Source organism: Oncorhynchus clarkii, chromosome 4 (genome assembly GCF_045791955.1).
Source record: "Oncorhynchus clarkii lewisi isolate Uvic-CL-2024 chromosome 4, UVic_Ocla_1.0, whole genome shotgun sequence".
NCBI lineage: Eukaryota > Metazoa > Chordata > Actinopteri > Salmoniformes > Salmonidae > Oncorhynchus > Oncorhynchus clarkii.
The window spans coordinates 1,880,425-1,901,976 of NC_092150.1; the positions used below are offsets into that span (position 1 = coordinate 1,880,425).

Below are 21,552 nucleotides of genomic sequence, written 5' to 3' on the forward strand. Positions count from 1 at the left end.
CCCCAGGAAGAGTAGCTGCTGCCTTGGCAGCAACTAATGGGGATCCATAATAAACCCCAGGAAGAGTAGCTGCTGCCTTGGCAGGAACTAATGGGGATCCATAATAAACCCCAAGAAGAGTAGCTGCTGCCTTGTCAGGAACTAATGGGGATCCATAATAAACCCCAGGAAGAGTAGCTGCTGCCTTGGCAGGAACTCTTGGGGATCCATAATAAACCCCAGGAAGAGTAGCTGCTGCCTTGGCAGGAACTAATGGGGATTCATAATAAACCCCAGGAAGAGTAGCTGCTGCCTTGGCAGGAACTAATGGGGATTCATAATAAACCCCAGGAAGAGTAGCTGCTGCCTTGGCAGGAACTAATGGGGATCCATAATAAACCCCAAGAAGAGTAGCTGCTGCCTCGGCAGGAACTAATGGGGATCAATAATGACTAATTATGTATACATTTCAATCAGGACTGACTAATCAGAATACTATTATGTTACTGTAAAGATGTATGAATTTTCTTTTAATCCTAGTACTGAATATAATGTGTGTAAATATAATCAAGAATTAGAACAATGACTGTCTGTTCCTTGGTAGAAATGAATGAACTTATCGTCAGACTGGCTAGAATGCTTATCTACACAGGAAGGCCTTGGCCCGGTCATAAATGATCTATACTGTTGGGGGTCGATGTAGGAAGGCTTGAGAACTATACTGCCATTGTACCGGAGTGGGGGAGGGACGGGACAGTTTGAAACCTAATGACGTCATTTTCAGTTTATAACCTGTTGTGAATTGTATCACGTTCAGTACTCTCGAGAATACACGCTGCTGATTGATTTTGAGACTGGTCTCTGTCCATTTTATGCAAATAAGTGTCTTACAAATTCTTAGAAGTGGGCAGAGTGTTTAATTGAATTGGTTAATTAAAACATAAACAAATGTAATTCCTCTAACATCAACCCAGTGTCCAGAAACTGGGTCTCCGTTGAAGGTTGTGGGTCTTCCAGCAGGATAATGACCCCAAACACACACCCAGAAGCACCCAGTAATGATTCAAGAATAAACACTGGACTGTTCTGGAGTGGCCAGCGATAACCAAGAGTCACCATGGGACCTTACTAAGAAGGATGACATAACAAAGCACATGACATAACACTCACATAGCGGCAGTTGCTGCTAATCCAAGTCAGCAAGAATATCCGACACAAGTTCCTTGATAATTAAATTACAAACATTTATTGCAAACTCTTGTCTCTTTAACATTTGGCTTCAATAAAATCAGTTCATTACATGCAAATGATTACATCACATCACAACTGCAGCAATCTTCATCTGAATGCCTCATCTTTGTGTCAATGGCCCAATTCCAAACGGACCCCTGGCCCAATCCCAAACGGACGCCTAGACCCTGGCCCAATGCCAAACGGACCCCTAGAACCTAGGGATTGATTTAAGCAGATCTGAGAAGATTTGACAGGCGCAGTCATTATGGTAATAGTTCCACCTTGCCCTATTCCAATCAAAATCCTCTCAGATCTCAACAAGTGCATAGGGTCTAGGAGTCCATCTGGGTTTTACTATCTGCAGTTTATTAATATTCACAGGCCTGCTCCTTCCTCACAGCACCTGGCCTGCTCCTTCTTCACAGCACCTGGCCTGCTCCTTCCTGAGGAGACTCGGCAGCTTTCTGGATGAATTGGTTCACAACATCTACGATCGTTGACACCTCTGCCATGGCTCCTTTGCCTGTAAAGTGACCCTCCAAGTTACCCAACGATGTTTAAACCACAATAGAAACAGGTAAGAGGTACAAAGGTGAAAGATGTACATAGTCCAGACAGAATACAATAGTGTGTTTCATATAGCAGTGAGGAACGACTAACACAAGCTTCCATTCATCAATCTGAACATTCCACACGTTATGAACTATCAGCACACACCTTGGTCTCCACAGACCAGTTTCTTGGCGATGCAGGGGATCTCAACGTAGCCAAACTCTTTAAGGCTGTCCACCTGGCGAGAGGTGATGGGGTGATGCCACATAGCAGTGTTCATCGCTGGACAGAAGAGTAGAGGACGACTGGTATCCCAGGCCCGCACCACACACGTCTGAAAATAAGTAGAGTACATTACAGTATAGTAGAGTACAGTAGAGTATAGCAGAGTACATCACAGTATAGTAGAACACATTACAGTATAGTACAGTAGAGTACATCACAGTATAGTAGAGCACATTACAGTATAGTAGAGTACAGTAGAGTATAGTACATTACAGTATAGTAGAGTACAGTATAGTAGAGTACATCACAGTATAGTGCAGTATAGTATAGTACATTACAGTATAGTAGAGCACATTACAGTATAGTAGAGTACAGTATAGTACAGCACAGTAGAGCATAGTACATTACAGTATAGTAGAGTACAGTATAGTACAGCACAGTATAGTACAGCACAGTATAGTAGCGTGCGTACAGTATAGTACAGCACAGTATAGTCGAGCACATTACAGTATAGTAGAGTACAGTATAGTACAGCACAGTATAGTAGAGCACATTACAGTATAGTAGAGTACAGTATAGTATAGTACATTACAGTATAGTACAGCACAGTAGAGCATAGTACATTACAGTATAGTAGAGTACAGCACAGTATAGTAGAGTACAATTGAGTATAGCAGAGGATATTACAGTATAGTGGAGTACAGTATAGTATAGTACATTACAGTATAGTAGAGTACAGCACAGTAGAGCATAGTACATTACAGTATAGTAGAGTACAGCACAGTATAGTAGAGCACAATACAGTATAGTAGAGTACAGTATAGTACAGCATAGTATAGTAGAGCACATTACAGTATAGTAGAGTACAGCACAGTATAGTATAGCACATTACAGTACAGTAGAGTATAGTAGAGTACAGTAGAGCATAGTAGAGCATGTCACAGTATAGTAGAGTATAACCGAGTATAATAGAGTACAGTATAGTAGAGTACATTACAGTATAGTTGAGTACAATAGTGTATAGTAGAGCACATTGCAGTATAATAGAGTATAGTAGAGCACGCCACAGTATAGTAGAGTACATTACAGTATGGTAGAGTACAGCAGAGTACATTACAGTATAGTAGAGTACATTACAGTATGGTAGAGTGCAATAGAGTATAGTAGAGCACATAACAGTATAGTAGAGTACAGTAGAGTACATTACAGTATAGTAGAGTACAATAGAGTATAGCGGAGTACATTACAGTATAGTAGAGTACAATATAGTAGAGTAGAGTACATTACAGTATAGTAGAGTACAATAGAGTATAGTACAGAATAGTACATTACAGTATAGTAGAGTACAATAGAGTATAGTAGAGTACATTACAGTATAGTAGAGTACAATAGAGTATAGTAGAGTATAGTACATTACAGTATAGTAGAGTACAGTAGAGTTGTTGAAATCGGCTAAACTTTGATAATTGAGATAGTAAATGAAAGAGACTGGGTGTTATGTCAGAAGTTAATGGTTCTCTGAAGGAAGCCAGACGGCTTTGGAATGTGTTTGATGTAGGAGAGGAGAGCGATGTGTTGGGAAGACAGATAGACATCTGTGGTTCAGGTGAAGGAGGGGTTGAGGTCAGGAGGTGAGGGGTGAGGTCAGTTCCCTTTAAGGGAGTAATCAGGGTTGGTATCTGGTTATAGTAGAATAGAGTATATGAGAGTAGAGTACAGTAGAATATAGTATAGTAGAGTACAGTACAATAGAGTATGAGAGTAGAGTAGAAAAGTGTATGAGAGTACAGTATAGTACAGTAGAATAGAGTACAGTACAGTAGAATAGAGTATGAGAGTAGAGTATAGCACAGTAGAATAGAGTATGAAAAGAGTATAGTACAGTAGAATAGAGTATGAGAGTACAGTAGAATAGAGTACCGTACAATATAATAGAGTCTGAGAGTACAGTAGAATAGAGTATGAGAGTAGAGTAGAATAAAGTATAGTAAAATCTAGTACAGTATAATAGAGTATAGTAGAATAGAGTATGAGAGTACAGTAGAATGGAGTACATTACAGTAGAATATAGTATGAGAGTAGAGTATAGTAGAGTATAATAGAGTACAATACAGTAGAATAGAGTATGAGAAGAGTATAGTACAGTAGAATAGAGAGAAGGAGAGTAGAATAGAAGAGTGTAGAACAGTAGAAAAGAGTCTAGTATAGTAGAGTACTGTAGTACAGAATACAATATAATAGTCTAGTACAGTAGAATAGAGTACATTAGAATACAGTACAGTATACTAGTCTAGTAGAGTAGAATAGAATCTAGCACAGTAGAATAGAGTACAGTAGAATATAGTATATGATAGTACAGTGTCCTAATGGATTAAAACCACATAGTAGTGTTCATGGCAGTGTTCATGGTCATAGTAGTGTTAATGGTAGTGTTCATGGTCATAGTAGTGTTAATGGTCACAGTAGTGTTCATGGTAGTGTTCATAGTAGTGTTCATGGTCATAGTAGTGTTAATGGTAGTGTTCATGGTTATAGTAGTGTTAATGGTCACAGTAGTGTTCATGGCAGTGTTCATGGTCATAGTAGTGTTAATGGTAGTGTTCATGGTCATAGTAGTGTTAATGGTAGTGTTCATGGTCATAGTAGTGTTAATGGTAGTGTTCATGGTCATAGTAGTGTTCATGGTAGTGTTCATGGTCATAGTAGTGTTAATGGTAGTGTTCATGGTCATAGTAGTGTTCATGGTAGTGTTCATGGTTATAGTAGTGTTAATGGTCACAGTAGTGTTCATGGTAGTGTTCATGGTAGTGTTCATGGTCATAGTAGTGTTCATGGTCATGGTAGTGTTCATAGTAGTGTTCATGGGAGTGTTCATGGCAGTGTTCATGGTCATAGTAGTGTTCATGGTCATAGTAGTGTTAATGGTAGTGTTCATGGTCATAGTAGTGTTCATGGTAGTGTTCATGGTCATAGTAGTGTTCATGGCAGTCTGTCTAGTTAGTGTTCATGGTCATAGTAGTGTTCATGGTCATGGTAGTGTTCATGGTCATAGTAGCATTCATGGTCATAGTAGTGTTCATGGTCATGGTAGTGTTCATAGTAGTGTTCATGGTCATAGTAGTGTCCATGGTCATAGTAGTGTTCATGGTCATAGTAGTGTCATGGTCATAGTAGTGTCATGGTCATAGTAGTGTCATGGTCATGGTAGTGTTCATGGTCATAGTAGTGTTCATAGTAGTGTTCATGGTCATAGTAGTGTTCATGGTCATAGTAGTGTTCATGGTCATGGTAGTGTTCATGGTCATGGTAGTGTTCATAGTAGTGTTCATGGTCATAGTAGTGTTCATGGTCATAGTAGTGTTCATGGTCATAGTAGTGTTCATGGTCATAGTAGTGTTCATAGTAGTGTTCATGGTCATAGTAGTGTTCATAGTAGTGTTCATGGTCATAGTAGTGTTCATAGTAGTGTTCATGGTCATGGTAGTGTTCATAGTAGTGTTCATGGTCATAGTAGTGTTCATAGTAGTGTTCATGGTCATAGTAGTGTTCATAGTAGTGTTCATGGTCATGGTAGTGTTCATAGTAGTGTTCATCGACATAGTAGTGTTCATGGACATAGTAGTGTTCATGGTCATAGTAGTGTTCATGGACATAGTAGTGTTCATGGACATAGGTAGTGTTCATGGTAGTGTTCATGGTCACAGTAGTGTTCATGGTCATAGTAGTGTTCATAGTAGTGTTCATGGTCATAGTAGTGTTCATGGTCATAGTAGTGTTCATAGTAAGTAGTGTTCATGGTCATGGTAGTGTTCATGGACATAGTAGTGTTCATGGTCATAGTAGTGTTCATGGTCATAGCAGTGTTCATGGTCATAGCAGTGTTCATAGTAGTGTTCATGGTAGTGCTCATGGTAGTGTTCATAGTAGTGTTCATGGTCATAGTAGTGTTCATGGTCATAGTAGTGTTCATAGTAGTGTTCATGGACATAGTAGTGCTAACCATGTCCTGTTGACAGGCAGTCTGTCTAGTTAGAGGATCCTAACCATGTCCTGTTGACAGGCAGTCTGTCTAGTTAGAGGATCCTAACCATGCCCTGTTGACAGGCAGTCTGTCTAGTTAGAGGATCCTAACCATGCCCTGTTGACAGGCAGTCTGTCTAGTTAGAGGATCCTAACCATGCCCTGTTGACAGGCAGTCTGTCTAGTTAGAGGATCCTAACCATGTCCTGTTGACAGGCAGTCTGTCTAGTTAGAGGATCCTAACCATGCCCTGTTGACAGGCAGTCTGTCTAGTTAGAGGATCCTAACCATGCCCTGTTGACAGGCAGTCTGTCTAGAGGATCCTAACCATGCCCTGTTGACAGGCAGTCTGTCTAGTTAGAGGATCCTAACCATGTCCTGTTGACAGGCAGTCTGTCTAGTTAGAGGATCCTAACCATGTCCTGTTGACAGGCAGTCTGTCTAGCTACAGAGGATCCTAACCATGCCCTGTTGACAGGCAGTCTGTCTAGTTAGAGGATCCTAACCATGTCCTGTTGACAGGCAGTCTGTCTAGCTACAGAGGATCCTAACCATGCCCTGTTGACAGGCAGTCTGTCTAGCTACAGAGGATCCTAACCATGTCCTGTTGACAGGCAGTCTGTCTAGTTAGAGGATCCTAACCATGCTCTGTTGACAGGCAGTCTGTCTAGTTAGAGGATCCTAACCATGCCCTGTTGACAGGCAGTCTGTCTAGTTAGAGGATCCTAACCATGCCCTGTTGACAGGCAGTCTGTCTAGTTAGAGGATCCTAACCATGCCCTGTTGACAGGCAGTCTGTCTAGTTAGAGGATCCTAACCATGTCCTGTTGACAGGCAGTATGTCTAGCTACAGAGGATCCTAACCATGTCCTGTTGACAGGCAGTCTGTCTAGCTACAGAGGATCCTAACCATGTCCTGTCAGTCTACCAGTACAAGATCTCACCAGTAAGTTGTCACAGATGCCGCTGGCGATTTTCCCCAGTGTGTTAGCGTCCAGAGGGGCTATAACGAGGAGGTCAGCCCAGCGTCTCAGCTCTATGTGCAGGACAGGGTCAGAACGCTGGCTCCACAGCTATGGGACAATGGGAACATTATCAAGACATTATCAGATACATTATCACCTCTAGGTCTACAGCTGAGTAGTATTCAGACCAGTTATCACATCTAGGTCTACAGCTGAGTAGTATTCAGACCAGTTATCACCTCTAGGTCTACAGCTAAGTAGTATTCAGACCAGTTATCACATCTAGGTCTACAGCTGAGACAGAGGAATAGTATTCCGACCAGTTATCACATCTAGGTCTACAGCTGAGTAGTATTCAGACCAGTTATCACATCTAGGTCTACAGCTGAGTAGTATTCAGACCAGTTATCACATCTAGGTCCACAGCTGAGTAGTATTCAGACCAGTTATCACCTCTAGGTCTACAGCTGAGTAGTATTCAGACCAGTTATCACCTCTAGGTCCACAGCTGAGTAGTATTCAGACCAGTTATCACCTCTAGGTCTACAGCTGAGTAGTATTCAGACCAGTTATCACATCTAGGTCCACAGCTGAGTAGTATTCAGACCAGTTATCACCTCTAGGTCTACAGCTGAGTAGTATTCAGACCAGTTATCACATCTAGGTCTACAGCTGAGTAGTATTCAGACCAGTTATCACCTCTAGGTCCACAGCTGAGTAGTATTCAGACCAGTTATCACCTCTAGGTCCACAGCTGAGTAGTATTCAGACCAGTTATCACATCTAGGTCCACAGCTGAGTAGTATTCAGACCAGTTATCACATCTAGGTCTACAGCTGAGTAGTATTCAGACCAGTTATCACATCTAGGTCCACAGCTGAGTAGTATTCAGACCAGTTATCACATCTAGGTCCACAGCTGAGTAGTATTCAGACCAGTTATCACATCTAGGTCCACAGCTGAGTAGTATTCAGACCAGTTATCACCTCTAGGTCCACAGCTGAGTAGTATTCAGACCAGTTATCACCTCTAGGTCTACAGTAGAGTAGTATTCAGACCAGTTATCACATCTAGGTCTACAGCTGAGTAGTATTCAGACCAGTTATCACATCTAGGTCTACAGCTGAGTAGTATTCAGACCAGTTATCACATCTAGGTCTACAGCTGAGTAGTATTCAGACCAGTTATCACCTCTAGGTCCACAGCTGAGTAGTATTCAGACCAGTTACAGTGCCTTGCGAAAGTATTCGGCCCCCTTGAACTTTGCGACCTTTTTGCCACATTTCAGGCTTCAAACATAAAGATATAAAACTGTTATTTTTTTTGTGAGGAATCAACAACAAGTGGGACACAATCATGAAGTGGAACGACATTTATTGGATATTTCAAACTTTTTTAACAAATCAAAAACTGAAAAATTGGGCGTGCAAAATTATCACTCAGTATAAACTGAGCAGTATTTATTTATTTATTTCATAATAAGAGTCTGATAAGCAGCAGTTGAACATAAACTGATTAAACTGAACGCCAACAGTGTGCAAAGCTTGTCATCAAGGCAAAACGGTGGGATACTTTGAAGAATCTCAAATATTAAATATATTTTCATTTGTTTAACACCCCCTTTTTTTTTGGTTATTACATGTTTCCATATGTGTTATTTCATTGTTTTGATGTTTTCACTATTATTCTACAATGTAGAAAAATAGTTAAAAAAATTAAGAAAAACCCTTGAATGAGTTTTGACTGGTACTGTATCTAATATACTGGTACACCTACTGCCCAGTTATGTGAAATGCAGTAGTGTTCCTTAATCTATAGATTAGTTCCTAATTAATTAATTTCACTTGACTGATTTCCTTATAAAAACTGTAACTCAGTAAAATCATTGAAATTGTTGCATGTTGCAATTACATTTTTGTTCAGTGTATATATATATTTTTTTAAAGATACTGGTGCACAACACAAAGGCCATCGTTTTATGTAGTGTTGTGTTGTCTCTCTTGTTGTGATGTGTGTTTTGTTCTATATTTATATTGTATTGCTTAGTTAAATAAAGGTTAAATAAAAAAATGTAAAATTAATCAAATAGGGACGTGCCTTATGTCTATGATTTATACAGACCAAGACCCCCCCCCTCCCCCTCCTGCTAAAGCACCGTCAGGGCTGGGCGATATATTGAGTTAATTTGAACGTATGTTTTCGCGCGAAATTCCAAATGCCTGTATTTTTTGGGGGGTCTCCTTCACTTCTCTGCGCTGTGTGCACCTCCCCACTTACACCAGAGACCTGTATATAATGAAGACATGCACGTCTCTGCCTTAACAATGGGAGTCGTTGTCCCAAAGGCGGGAAGGGAGACGAGAAATTTAAAGTCAATCCGAAGTCTGCATTGGCCGTTTACGGTGTCATAGGGCCTCTGCAGAAGTCAGGGCATTCATACTTCTTGCACTTCGCTGAGCAGTGCAGAGCGTTTGTGAAGGAAGTTGACAAAGGGAGTGAGTTTGTGTTTATTTAGGACCTCCCGCCCTCTCACCTACCATCAATCAATCATGTCAATGCGGAGCTATATAGAGCCTTCCGCATTGTTACAACATTTGAGAGGCGCATAAGCGAGTTCAATTTGTCCCCTGCGTACATCCGGAGGCTTTGCGATTGTGTCACATCATCCATTTCCGACAACATTTTCGGATCAAGAAAAAAATTGTCTCTTAAGGTCCAAATCCAAACCCATAGCAACGCATTTGGGCTTCTTTTGGACAGATTTTTTTAGCGAGAGTTAAACTTCTCCCTATTATGTTTTACACACACCAAGCCCCTGTCCCTCCTCACGCTAACAATACTGAGAAATCACATCTTCCTCTCTGACGAGCGCTTTCAAACTCGTTATTTATATTTTAGGTTTGGTCACATGGACACTGAAACACAGTGAGACATTATTTCACTCTAATAGAGTATAAATTATATTTTATTCTGAGAAATAAAGGTATGCCATGTGATTTCAGGTGGACAGGCTAACATGCTGTTCAAACAGTTGGAGACAGAAGGGTGTGTTCATAACAATTCAACTGTTTGAAATGCAGTGTATTTGACCTTTACATTTGCACAACAACTTTTATTTAAAGGAAACATCAAATAAAAATGGAAATACCATATTATTGTGAATCATAAATGTGAAAATAATTTAGATGCTATATAGGCCATATCGCCATTCATCCAGCTATACTGATCGCAGGACAGGAAGTTAGCGGGCTAACCCATACTGTGTGGCTAATTAGCGTTGGAGGCTAACTCACACTGTGCGAATCTAACACGGAATTTAGTAGCTGTCTAACACAGCGAGTGGTCACTGAGGATTAATATAACTATGTATTCAATCTTCAGTCGAGGGGTAGCTAGCTTAGTCTGTCACCTCCCTCGAAGTCTTCACAGCTCTCCCTCGCTGTGTTCCACGTGAGTCGCGTCAGCCAGGCTATAGCTAGCTGTGGTTCTGTTTCAATACATTTGCAGATGCCAACTTAATCCCTAGACTCTGTGAGCACAATGCAGACCAACGGTTTTTAAAGTCACTAGCGTGCTCCAGGATTATTTTAGGATTAGCCTAGTGAGTCATGTAGGGTTAGGTATAGATATCCCATAAGAGATGCAGGCCTGAGTAAAGACCTACCTGCCAACCCCACCGAGTCATACCTGCAAAACCCACCGAGTCCTACCTGCCAAACCCACCGAGTCCTACCTGCCAAACCCACCGAGTCCTACCTGCCAAACCCACCGAGTCATACCTGCAAAACCCACCGAGTCCTACCTGCCAAACCCACCGAGTCCTACCTGCCAAACCCACCGAGTCCTACCTGCCAAACCCACCGAGTCCTACCTGCCAACCCCACTGAGTCCTACCTGCCAACCACACCGAGTCCTACCTGCCAACCCCACTGAGTCCTACCTGCCAATCCCACCGAGTCCTACCTGCCAACCCCACCGAGTCCTACCTGCCAAACCCACCGAGTTCTACCTGCCCAGATTCCTACCTGCCAAACCCACCGAGTCCTACCTGCCAAACCCACAGAGTCCTACCTGCCCAGATTCCTACCTGCCAAACCTACCGAGTCCTACCTGCCAACCACACTGAGTCCTACCTGCCAACCACACCGAGTCCTACCTGCCAACCCCAGATTCCTACCTGCCCAGATTCCTACCTGCCAAACTCAGATTCCTACCAGCCAAACCCAGATTCCTACCAGCCAAACCCAGATTCCTACCTACCAAACCCAGATTCCTACCTGCCAAACCCAGATTCCTACCTGCCAAACCCAGATTCCTACCTGCCAAACCCAGATTCCTACCTGCCAAACCCAGATTCCAACCTGCCAAACCAATATTCCTACCTGCCAAACCCAGATTCCTACCTGCCAAACCCAGATTCCTATTCCCCAGATTCCTACCTACCAAACCTACAGGGGTCCAATAGAGTCCAGTCAACATTTACCAAACACTTTACCTTGGTATGAGACTGGAACCATGGCTGTCTGACATCTGAAAGAGGATAAATACACATCACAGAAAGTAACATGTGCTCTTACCGGGGGTGGCAGATGTGCTCCTCTAGTTGCTCAATATGAAGAGTTGAGAAAATATTTTGGTAGCCACAACTACAGACAGATTCGTCTAAGAAGACATTTGATTTCCAAACCGCAATTAGATATGGAAATATCAGACCAGTAAATAATACTATATATATATTTCATTGTCACATAAACCGGTTACCGGATAGGTACATGTGTTGTTTTACAGGGTCAGCCATAGTAGTACGTCGCAACTGGAGCAATTTGGATTGAGTGCCTTGCTCAAGGGCACATCGACAGATATTCCACCTTGTCGGCTAAAGTATTCGAACCAGCGACCTTTTGGTTAACGCTTTAACCGCTAGCCTACCTGCCCCAATAACCCCTAGGCTACCTGCCTCAATAACCCCAAGGCAATAACCCCAAGGCTACCTGCCCCAATAACCCCTAGGCTACCTGCCCCAATAACCCCTAGGCTACCTGCCCCAATAACCCCTAGGCTACCTGCCCCAATAACCCCTAGGCTACCTGCCCCAATAACCCCAAGGCTACCTGCCCCAATAACCCCTAGGCTACATGCCCCAATAACCCCTAGGCTACCTGCCCCAATAACCCCTAGGCTACCTGCCCCAATAACCCCTAGGCTACCTGCCCCAATAACCCCTAGGCTACCTGCCCCAATAACCCCAAGGCAATAACCCCTAGGCTACCTGCCCCAATAACCCCTAGGCTACCTGCCCCAATAACCCCTAGGCTACCTGCCCCAATAACCCCTAGGCTACCTGCCCCAATAACCCAAAGGCTACCTGCCCCAATAACCCCTAGGCTACCTGCCCCAATAACCCCTAGGCTACCTGCCCCAATAACCCCTAGGCTACCTGCCCCAATAACCCCTAGGCTACCTGCCCCAATAACCCCTAGGCTACCTGCCCCAATAACCCCAAGGCAATAACCCCTAGGCTACCTGCCCCAATAACCCCTAGGCTACCTGCCCCAATAACCCCTAGGCTACCTGCCCAATAACCCCTAGGCTACCTGCCCCAATAACCCCTAGGCTACCTGCCCCAATAACCCCTAGGCTACCTGCCCCAATAACCCCAAGGCAATAACCCCTAGGCTACCTGCCCCAATAACCCCTAGGCTACCTGCCCCAATAACCCCTAGGCTACCTGCCCAATAACCCCTAGGCTACCTGCCCCAATAACCCCTAGGCTACCTGCCCCAATAACCCCTAGGCTACCTGCCCCAATAACCCCTAGGCTACCTGCCCCAATAACCCCTAGGCTACCTGCCCCAATAACCCCTAAGCTACCTGCCCCAATAACCCCAAGGCAATAACCCCTAGGCTACCTGCCCCAATAACCCCTAGGCTACCTGCCCCAGGCTACCTGCCCCAAAAACCCCTAGGATACCTGCCCCAATAACCCCAAGGCAATAACCCCTAGGCTACCTGCCCCAATAACCCCTAGGCTACCTGCCCCAATAACCCCAAGGCAATAACCCCTAGGCTACCTGCCCCAATAACCCCTAGGCTACCTGCCCCAATAACCCCTAGGCTACCTGCCCCAATAATCCCTAAACTACCTGCCCCAATAACCCCAAGGCAATAACCCCTAGGCTACCTGCCCCAATAACCCCTAGGCTACCTGCCCCAATAACCCCTAGGCTACCTGCCCCAATAACCCCAAGGCTACCTGCCCCAATAAGCCCTAGGCTACCTGCCCCAATAACCCCTAGGCTACCTGCCCCAATAACCCCTAGGCTACCTGCCCCAATAACCCCTAGGCTACCTGCCCCAATAACCCCTAGGCTACCTGCCCCAATAACCCCTAAGCTACCTGCCCCAATAACCCCAAGGCAATAACCCCTAGGCTACCTGCCCCAATAACCCCTAAGCTACCTGCCCCAATAACCCCAAGGCAATAACCCCTAGGCTACCTTCCCCAGGCTACCTGCCCCAAAAACCCCTAGGCTACCTGCCCCAATAACCCCAAGGCAATAACCACTAGGCTACCTGCCCCAATAACCCCTAGGCTACCTGCCCCAATAACCCCTAAGCTACCTGCCCCAATAACCCCTAGGCTACCTGCCCCAATAACCCCTAGGCTACCTGCCCCAATAACCCCTAGGCTACCTGCCCCAATAACCCCTAGGCTACCTGCCCCAATAACCCCTAGGCTACCTGCCCCAATAACCCCTAGGCTACCTGCCCCAATAACCCCTAAGCTACCTGCCCCAATAACCCCAAGGCAATAACCCCTAGGCTACCTGCCCCAATAACCCCTAGGCTACCTGCCCCAGGCTACCTGCCCCAAAAACCCCTAGGATACCTGCCCCAATAACCCCAAGGCAATAACCCCTAGGCTACCTGCCCCAATAACCCCTAGGCTACCTGCCCCAATAACCCCAAGGCAATAACCCCTAGGCTACCTGCCCCAATAACCCCTAGGCTACCTGCGCCAGGCTACCTGCCCCAATAACCCCTAGGCTACCTGCCCCAATAACCCCTAGGTTACCTGCCCCAATAACCCCAAGGCAATAACCCCTAGGCTACCTGCCCCAATAACCCCTAGGCTACCTGCCCCAATAACCCTAAGGCTACCTGCCCCAATAACCCCTAGGCTACCTGCCCCAATAACCCCTAGGCTACCTGCCCCAATAACCCCTAGGCTACCTGCCCCAATAACCCCAAGGCAATAACCCCTAGGCTACCTGCCCCAATAACCCCTAGGCTACCTGCCCCAATAACCCCAAGGCTACCTGCCCCAATAACCCCTAGGCTACCTGCCCCAATAACCCCTAGGCTACCTGCCCCAATAACCCCTAGGCTACCTGCCCCAATAACCCCTAGGCTACCTGCCCCAATAACCCCTAAGCTACCTGCCCCAATAACCCCAAGGCAATAACCCCTAGGCTACCTGCCCCAATAACCCCTAGGCTACCTGCCCCAGGCTACCTGCCCCAAAAACCCCTAGGCTACCTGCCCCAATAACCCCAAGGCAATAACCCCTAGGCTACCTGCCCCAATAACCCCTAGGCTACCTGCCCCAAAAACCCCTAGGCAATAACCCCTAGGCTACCTGCCCCAATAACCCCTAGGCAATAACCCCTAGGCTACCTGCCCCAATAACCCCAAGGCAATAACCCCTTAGGCTACCTGCCCCAATGACCACTAGGCTACCTGCCGGCCAGTCAACTACAAATCAATTATAAGTCTTCACGACTAAACCCTGTGTCTGAGGTTTTCACTAGATGGTATACTGTTTTATGTCAGAATGGACTTTTCATAGCAGATTAGGAGAATTTACGCAGCAGGTCAGGATAATTAGGATGAGGTTAGGAAAAGGGTTAGGGTTAGCTAAAAATGCAACAACAACAAAAACCTTTGTGATGTCAATTTGACCTAAACTCCATCTTATCTAGACAGGACCTCTGTTTGATAACCAACCTCCCACTCATGTGTGTCACTGTAGACTCTGACAGCCACATCAGCAGGGTTGTAGAAGTGCTTGGCGTGTTCTGTAGTGACAACACGCACATCCACCTGCAAACGGGAAGACACACACAATGAGGGTGTTATTCCAACCTTGAAACACAAACCAACCCCTAATCCCAACCACCTCTCCCCTAGGATCAACCCCTAATCCCAACCACCTCTCCCCTAGGATCAACCCCTAATCCCAACCACCTCTCCCCTAGGATCAACCCCTAATCCCTATACCCTAGGATCAACTCCTAATCCCAACCACCTCTCCCCTAGGATCAACCCCTAATCCCAACCACCTCTCCCCTAGGATCAACCCCTAATCCCTATACCCTAGGATCAACTCCTAATCCCAACCACCTCTCCCCTAGGATCAACCCCTAATACCAACCACCTCTCCCCTAGGATCAACCCCTAATCCCAACCACCTCTCCCCTAGGATCAACCCATAATCCCTACCACCTCTCCCCTGGGATCAACCCCTAATCCCTACCACCTCTCCCCTGGGATCAACCCCTAATCCCTATACCCTGGGATCAACCCCTAGCCCCTACCACCTATACCCTAGGATCAACCCCTAGTCCCTATACCCTAGGATCAACCCCTAGCCCCTATACCCTAGGATCAACCCCTAGCTCCTATACCCTAGGATCAACCCCTAGCTCCTATACCCTAGGATCAACCCCATAGCCCCTATACCCTAGGATCAACCCCATAGCCCCTATACCCTAGGATCAACCCCTAGCCCCTATACCCTAGGATCAACCCCTAGCCCCTGTCCCCTAGGATCAACCACTAGCCCCTATACCCTAGGATCAACCCCTAGCCCTTATACCCTAGGATCCCCTAGCCGCTTCCTTTCTAAATAAGGGTGGGATCACTACTCTACAATACATTAAGTGTGTTCCCTCAGACCACTACTCTACTACCACATACAGTGCCTTGCGAAAGTATTCGGCCCCCTTGAACTTTGCGACCTTTTGCCACATTTCAGGCATCAAACATAAAGATATAAAACTGTATTTTTTTGTGAAGAATCAACAACAACTGGGACACAATCATGAAGTGGAACGACATTTATTGGATATTTAAAACTTTAACAAATCAAAAACTGAAAAATTGGGCGTGCAAAATTATTCAGCCCCCTTAAGTTAATACTTTGTAGCGCCACCTTTTGCTACGATTACAGCTGTAAGTTGCTTGGGGTATGTCTCTATCAGTTTTGCACATTGAGAGACTGAAATTTTTTCCCATTCCTCCTTGCAAAACAGCTCGAGCTCAGTGAGGTTGGATGGAGAGCATTTGTGAACAGCAGTTTTCAGTTCTTTCCACAGATTCTCAATTGGATTCAGGTCTGGACTTTAACTTGGCCATTCTAACACCTGGATATGTTTATTTTTGAACCATTCCATTGTAGATGTTGCTTTATGTTTTGGATCATTGTCTTGTTGGAAGACAAATCTCTGTCCCAGTCTCAGGTCTTTTGCAGACTACATCAGGTTTTCTTCCAGAATGGTCCTGTATTTAGCTCCATCCATCTTCCCATCAATTTTAACCATCTTCCCTGTCCCTGCTGAAGAAAAGCAGGCCCAAACCATGATGCTGCCACCACCATGTTTGACAGTGGGGATGGTGTGTTCAGCTGTGTTGCTTTTACACCAAACATAACGTTTTGCATTGTTGCCAAAAAGTTCAATTTTGGTTTCATCTGACCAGAGCACCTTCTTCCACATGTTTGGTGTGTCTCCCAGGTTGCTTGTGGCAAACTTTAAACAACACTTTTTATGGATATCTTTAAGAAATGGCTTTCTTCTTGCCACTCTTCCATAAAGGCCAGATTTGTGCAATATACGACTGATTGTTATCCTATGGACAGAGTCTCCCACCTCAGCTGTAGATCTCTGCAGTTCATCCAGAGTGATCATGGGCCTCTTGGCTGCATCTCTGATCAGTCTTCTCCTTGTATGAGCTGAAAGTTTAGAGGGACGGCCAGGTCTTGGTAGATTTGCAGTGGTCTGATACTCCTTCCATTTCAATATTATCGCTTGCACAGTGCTCCTTGGGATGTTTAAAGCTTGGGAAATCTTTTTGTATCCAAATCCGGCTTTAAACTTCTTCACAACAGTATCTCGGACCTGCCTGGTGTGTTCCTTGTTCTTCATGATGCTCTCTGCGCTTTTAACGGACCTCTGAGACTATCACAGTGCAGGTGCATTTATACGGAGACTTGATTACACACAGGTGGATTGTATTTATCATCATTAGTCATTTAGGTCAACATTGGATCATTCAGAGATCCTCACTGAACTTCTGGAGAGAGTTTGCTGCACTGAAAGTAAAGGGGCTGAATAATTTTGCACGCCCAATTTTTCAGTTTTTGATTTGTTAAAAAAGTTTGAAATATCCAATAAATGTCGTTCCACTTCATGATTGTGTCCCACTTGTTGTTGATTCTTCACAAAAAAATACAGTTTTATATCTTTATGTTTGAAGCCTGAAATGTGGCAAAAGGTCGCAAAGTTCAAGGGGGCCGAATACTTTCGCAAGGCACTGTATCTACAATACATTAAGTGTTCCCTCAGACCACTACTCTACTACCACATATCTACAATACAACATGTACGTGTGTGTAGTGCGTGTCTTGTCATGTGTATGTGTATCTGTACGTATAGTGTGTGTGTTATCGTGTTTGTGTGTGCATGTGTCTGTGCCTGTGTGTGTGCGTGTATGTATAGTGTGTGTGTGTGTGTTATCGTGTTTGTGTGTGCATGTGTCTGTGCCTGTGTGTGTGCGTGTATGTATAGTGTGTGTGTTATCGTGTTTGTGTGTGCATGTGTCTGTGCCTGTGTGTGTGCGTGTATGTATAGTGTGTGTGTGTTATCGTGTTTGTGTGTGCATGTGTCTGTGCCTGTGTGTGTGTGTGTATGTATAGAGTGTGTTATCGTGTTTGTGTGTGCATGTGTCTGTGCCTGTGTGTGTGCATGTATGTATAGTGTGTGTGTTATCGTGTTTGTGTGTGCATGTGTCTGTGCCTGTGTGTGTGCGTGTATGTATAGAGTGTGTTATCGTGTTTGTGTGTGCATGTGTCTGTGCCTGTGTGTGTGCGTGTATGTATAGTGTGTGTGTGTTATCGTGTTTGTGTGTGCATGTGTCTGTGCCTGTGTGTGTGCGTGTATGTATAGTGTGTGTGTGTTATCGTGTTTGTGTGTGCATGTGTCTGTGCCTGTGTGTGTGTGTGTATGTATAGAGTGTGTTATCGTGTTTGTGTGTGCATGTGTCTGTGCCTGTGTGTGTGCGTGTATGTATAGTGTGTGTGTTATCGTGTTTGTGTGTGCATGTGTCTGTGCCTGTGTGTGCGTGTATGTATAGTGTGTGTGTTATCGTGTTTGTGTGTGCATGTGTCTGTGCCTGTGTGTGCGTGTATGTATAGTGTGTGTGTTATCGTGTTTGTGTGTGCATGTGTCTGTGCCTGTGTGTGTGTGTGTATGTATAGTGTGTGTGTGTGTGTTATCGTGTTTGTGTGTGCATGTGTCTGTGCCTGTGTGTGTGCGTGTATGTATAGTGTGTGTGTGTGTGTTATCGTGTTTGTGTGTGCATGTGTCTGTGCCTGTGTGTGTGCGTGTATGTATAGTGTGTGTGTTATCGTGTTTGTGTGTGCATGTGTCTGTGCCTGTGTGTGTGCGTGTATGTATAGTGTGTGTGTGTGTGTTATCGTGTTTGTGTGTGCATGTGTCTGTGCCTGTGTGTGTGCGTGTATGTATAGTGTGTGTGTTATCGTGTTTGTGTGTGCATGTGTCTGTGCCTGTGTGTGTGCGTGTATGTACAGTGTGTGTGTTATCGTGTTTGTGTGTGCATGTGTCTGTGCCTGTGTGTGTCTCTTCACAGTCCCCGCTGTTCAATACAGTGTATTTTTATCTATTTAAAAAAAAATCTGATTCTACTGCTGCATCAGTTACGGTGTATTCAACATGTCAATACCTCTCATAAATACAAGTAGTGATGAAGTCAATCTCTCCTCTACTTTGAGCCAAGAGAGATTGACATGCATATTATTAATATTAGCTCTCTGTGTACATCCAAGGGCCAGCCGTGCTGCCCTGTTCTGAGCCAATTGCAATTTTCCTAAGTCCCTCTTTGTGGCACCTGACCACACGACTGAACAGTAGTCCAGGTGACACAAAACTAGGGCATGTGGGACCTGCCTTGTTGATAGTGTTGTTAAGAAGGTAGAAACTAGGGCCTGTAGGACCTGCCTTGTTGATGGTGTTGTTAAGAAGGTAGAAACTAGGGCCTGTAGGACCTGCCTTGTTGATAGTGTTGTTAAGAAGGTAGAAACTAGGACCTGTTGGACCTGCCTTGTTGATAGTGTTGTTAAGAAGGTAGAAACTAGGGCCTGTAGGACCTGCCTTGTTGATAGTGTTGTTAAGAAGGTAGAAACTAGGGCCTGTAGGACCTGCCTTGTTGATAGTGTTGTTAAGAAGGTAGAAACTAGGGCCTGTAGGACCTGCCTTGTTGATAGTGTTGTTAAGAAGGTAGAAACTAGGGCCTGTTGGACCTGCCTTGTTGATAGTGTTGTTAAGAAGGTAGAAACTAGGGCCTGTAGGACCTGCCTTGTTGATAGTGTTGTTAAGACGGTAGAAACTAGGGCCTGTAGGACCTGCCTTGTTGATAGTGTTGTTAAGAAGGTAGAAACTAGGGCCTGTAGGACCTGCCTTGTTAATAGTGTTATTAAGAAGGCAGAGCAGTGCTTTATTATGGACAGACTTCTCCCATCTTAGCTACTGTTGTATCAATATGTTTTGACCATGACAGTTTACAATCCAGGGTTACTCCAAGCAGTTTAGTCATCTCAACTTGCTCAATTTCCACATTATTCATTACACAATTTAGTTGAGGTTTAGGATTTAGTGTTTGATATTTGTCCCAAATACAATGGTTTTAGTTTTGACTTATTCCTTGGTAGGTATCTCTTTAACAACATTATAGCAGAGGGTGTAAAGCCATAGCACAAACGTTTTTCCAGCAGCAGACTGTGATCAATAATGTCAAAAGCTGCACTGAAGTCCCCACAATCTTTTATCATCAATTTCTCTCAGCCAATCATCAGTCATTTGTGTAAGGGCTGTGCTTGTTGAGTGTTCTTACCTACCTATCAGCATGCTGACATTTTGTTGTCAATTTGTTTACTGTGAAATAGCATTGTATCTGGTCAAACACAATTTTTTTTTAAAGTTTACTAAGGGTTGGTAACAGGCTGATTGGTCGGCTATTTGAGCCAGTAAAGGGGGCTTTACTATTCTCAGGTAGGGGAATAAATGTTTTATATTGTCTTATACAGTGGCACTCCCCAAAATAGAACCATCACATGAAAGCATGAACAAATAGATTAATTATGAATTATATTGCAGTGTTACAGTCCAGATATGTGGATACATTTTTTTTGTGGCTGATGTCCAAACCTTATCTGTGATTTACCTCTGTTTGTGCCTCTACAAATGTCCATAATTTGACATTCTGATATTCTTCAAGGTAAACTGAAGTTGATAAGTTTATTGGGCCGGTAAGGGGTTTGATAATTTAGCTCGGCCTCGATATGACCTGCTATTAGAAGTGTTGATTATCTAGGCCTATCTACATAACAGATTTTCGGGGATAGAGCTAATTCAACCTAGCTTCCTTTTGTGCTGAAATCCGGATGTGGTAGCATTAACCTGTTACGTTAATGCTGAGATGACCTGATATTACAAGTGTAACGTCGTGACTGCGCCTCTAGGATATGTAAATAATTATTTGCGTATGGAATTTCCCCGTCAGTTTCCATTAAATGGCATAATAACCCCTCTTGACAATACAGCGATAGATTTGGTTTGATACAAGGTGCACATCGTCCTCCAGCGGTATAATCATGCATGTGCAGGTCACAGAGAGCAACGGTTGACCCCATACCTGTTTGAGTAACGCTGACTCATGAATCCAAATATATTATATAAAAATATGCAATATTATTTATTATATATATAAAAAATATTGCATTTGTTTTATTATATATATATATATATATGAAATAGTATTGCATTTTTTTCTTCTTTCTCTAATAAATAAATACAAATATATTATATATACATATATAATAATTAATAGTTCATTTAAAAAATAAATAAATAAAACTAAAAATGAATCCAAATATTGCTAGCAGGAAATACATCCCAGTTAGATACCTATCTACTTACCCCGGGTAACTCTAGAAGTTGGGAGACCAACAGAGGCACTTTGAGCGCTGCCACACTACCCGTGACCCCAACCAGCACACGAAATTTACCACACGAGTCTAACAAATCAAATTTCGGAGACGTTACGGGTGATTCCGCCTGCATGTTACCTGGAAAACGATCACTACAACAAAACAACTTCAACACGTTATTAGGAGCATGCTGATTGCCAAGAATACGCAAAATATCGCCAACTTTTAGCCTCTATAAACTTCGCATGATGCAGCTTCCGTAAACATTGATACCACGTGACCAACAGTGACGGT

General features: G+C 44.0%; 1 protein-coding gene across 2 annotated transcripts; it reads right to left on the reverse strand.

Annotated features, from left to right (window-relative positions):
• Positions 1-498: 498 nt before the first annotated feature.
• Positions 499-21,473, reverse strand: LOC139406287 (phosphopantothenoylcysteine decarboxylase). 2 transcript variants are annotated; one of them, XM_071148743.1, is made up of 5 exons: positions 21,248-21,473; positions 14,982-15,077; positions 6,954-7,082; positions 1,930-2,098; positions 499-1,735 (listed from the first exon to the last, which is right to left on the reverse strand). In XM_071148743.1, the coding sequence occupies exons 1-5, from the start codon at positions 21,389-21,391 to the stop codon at positions 1,632-1,634; spliced, it is 642 nt and encodes a 213-aa protein (XP_071004844.1). In that variant the 5' UTR covers positions 21,392-21,473; the 3' UTR covers positions 499-1,631. The 2 variants fall into 2 exon arrangements, with proteins under 2 accessions (XP_071004844.1, XP_071004845.1); XM_071148744.1 differs by lacking the exon at positions 14,982-15,077 and having other exon boundaries at positions 1,530-1,735; positions 21,248-21,434.
• Positions 21,474-21,552: the final 79 nt, after the last annotated feature.

What these genes read in the sequence shown, in the direction of transcription:
- LOC139406287 (XM_071148743.1), bottom strand. Translation starts at nt 21,391, where the DNA reads ATGCAGGCGGAATCACCCGTAACGTCTCCGAAATTTGATTTGTTAGAC. An exon ending in AACTTCTAGAGTTACCCGGG is followed by an intron (nt 15,078 to 21,247) that starts GTAAGTAGATAG and finishes TCCCGTTTGCAG; the next exon opens with GTGGATGTGCGTGTTGTCAC. An exon ending in GCATCTGTGACAACTTACTG is followed by an intron (nt 2,099 to 6,953) that starts GTGAGATCTTGT and finishes ACTTATTTTCAG; the next exon opens with ACGTGTGTGGTGCGGGCCTG.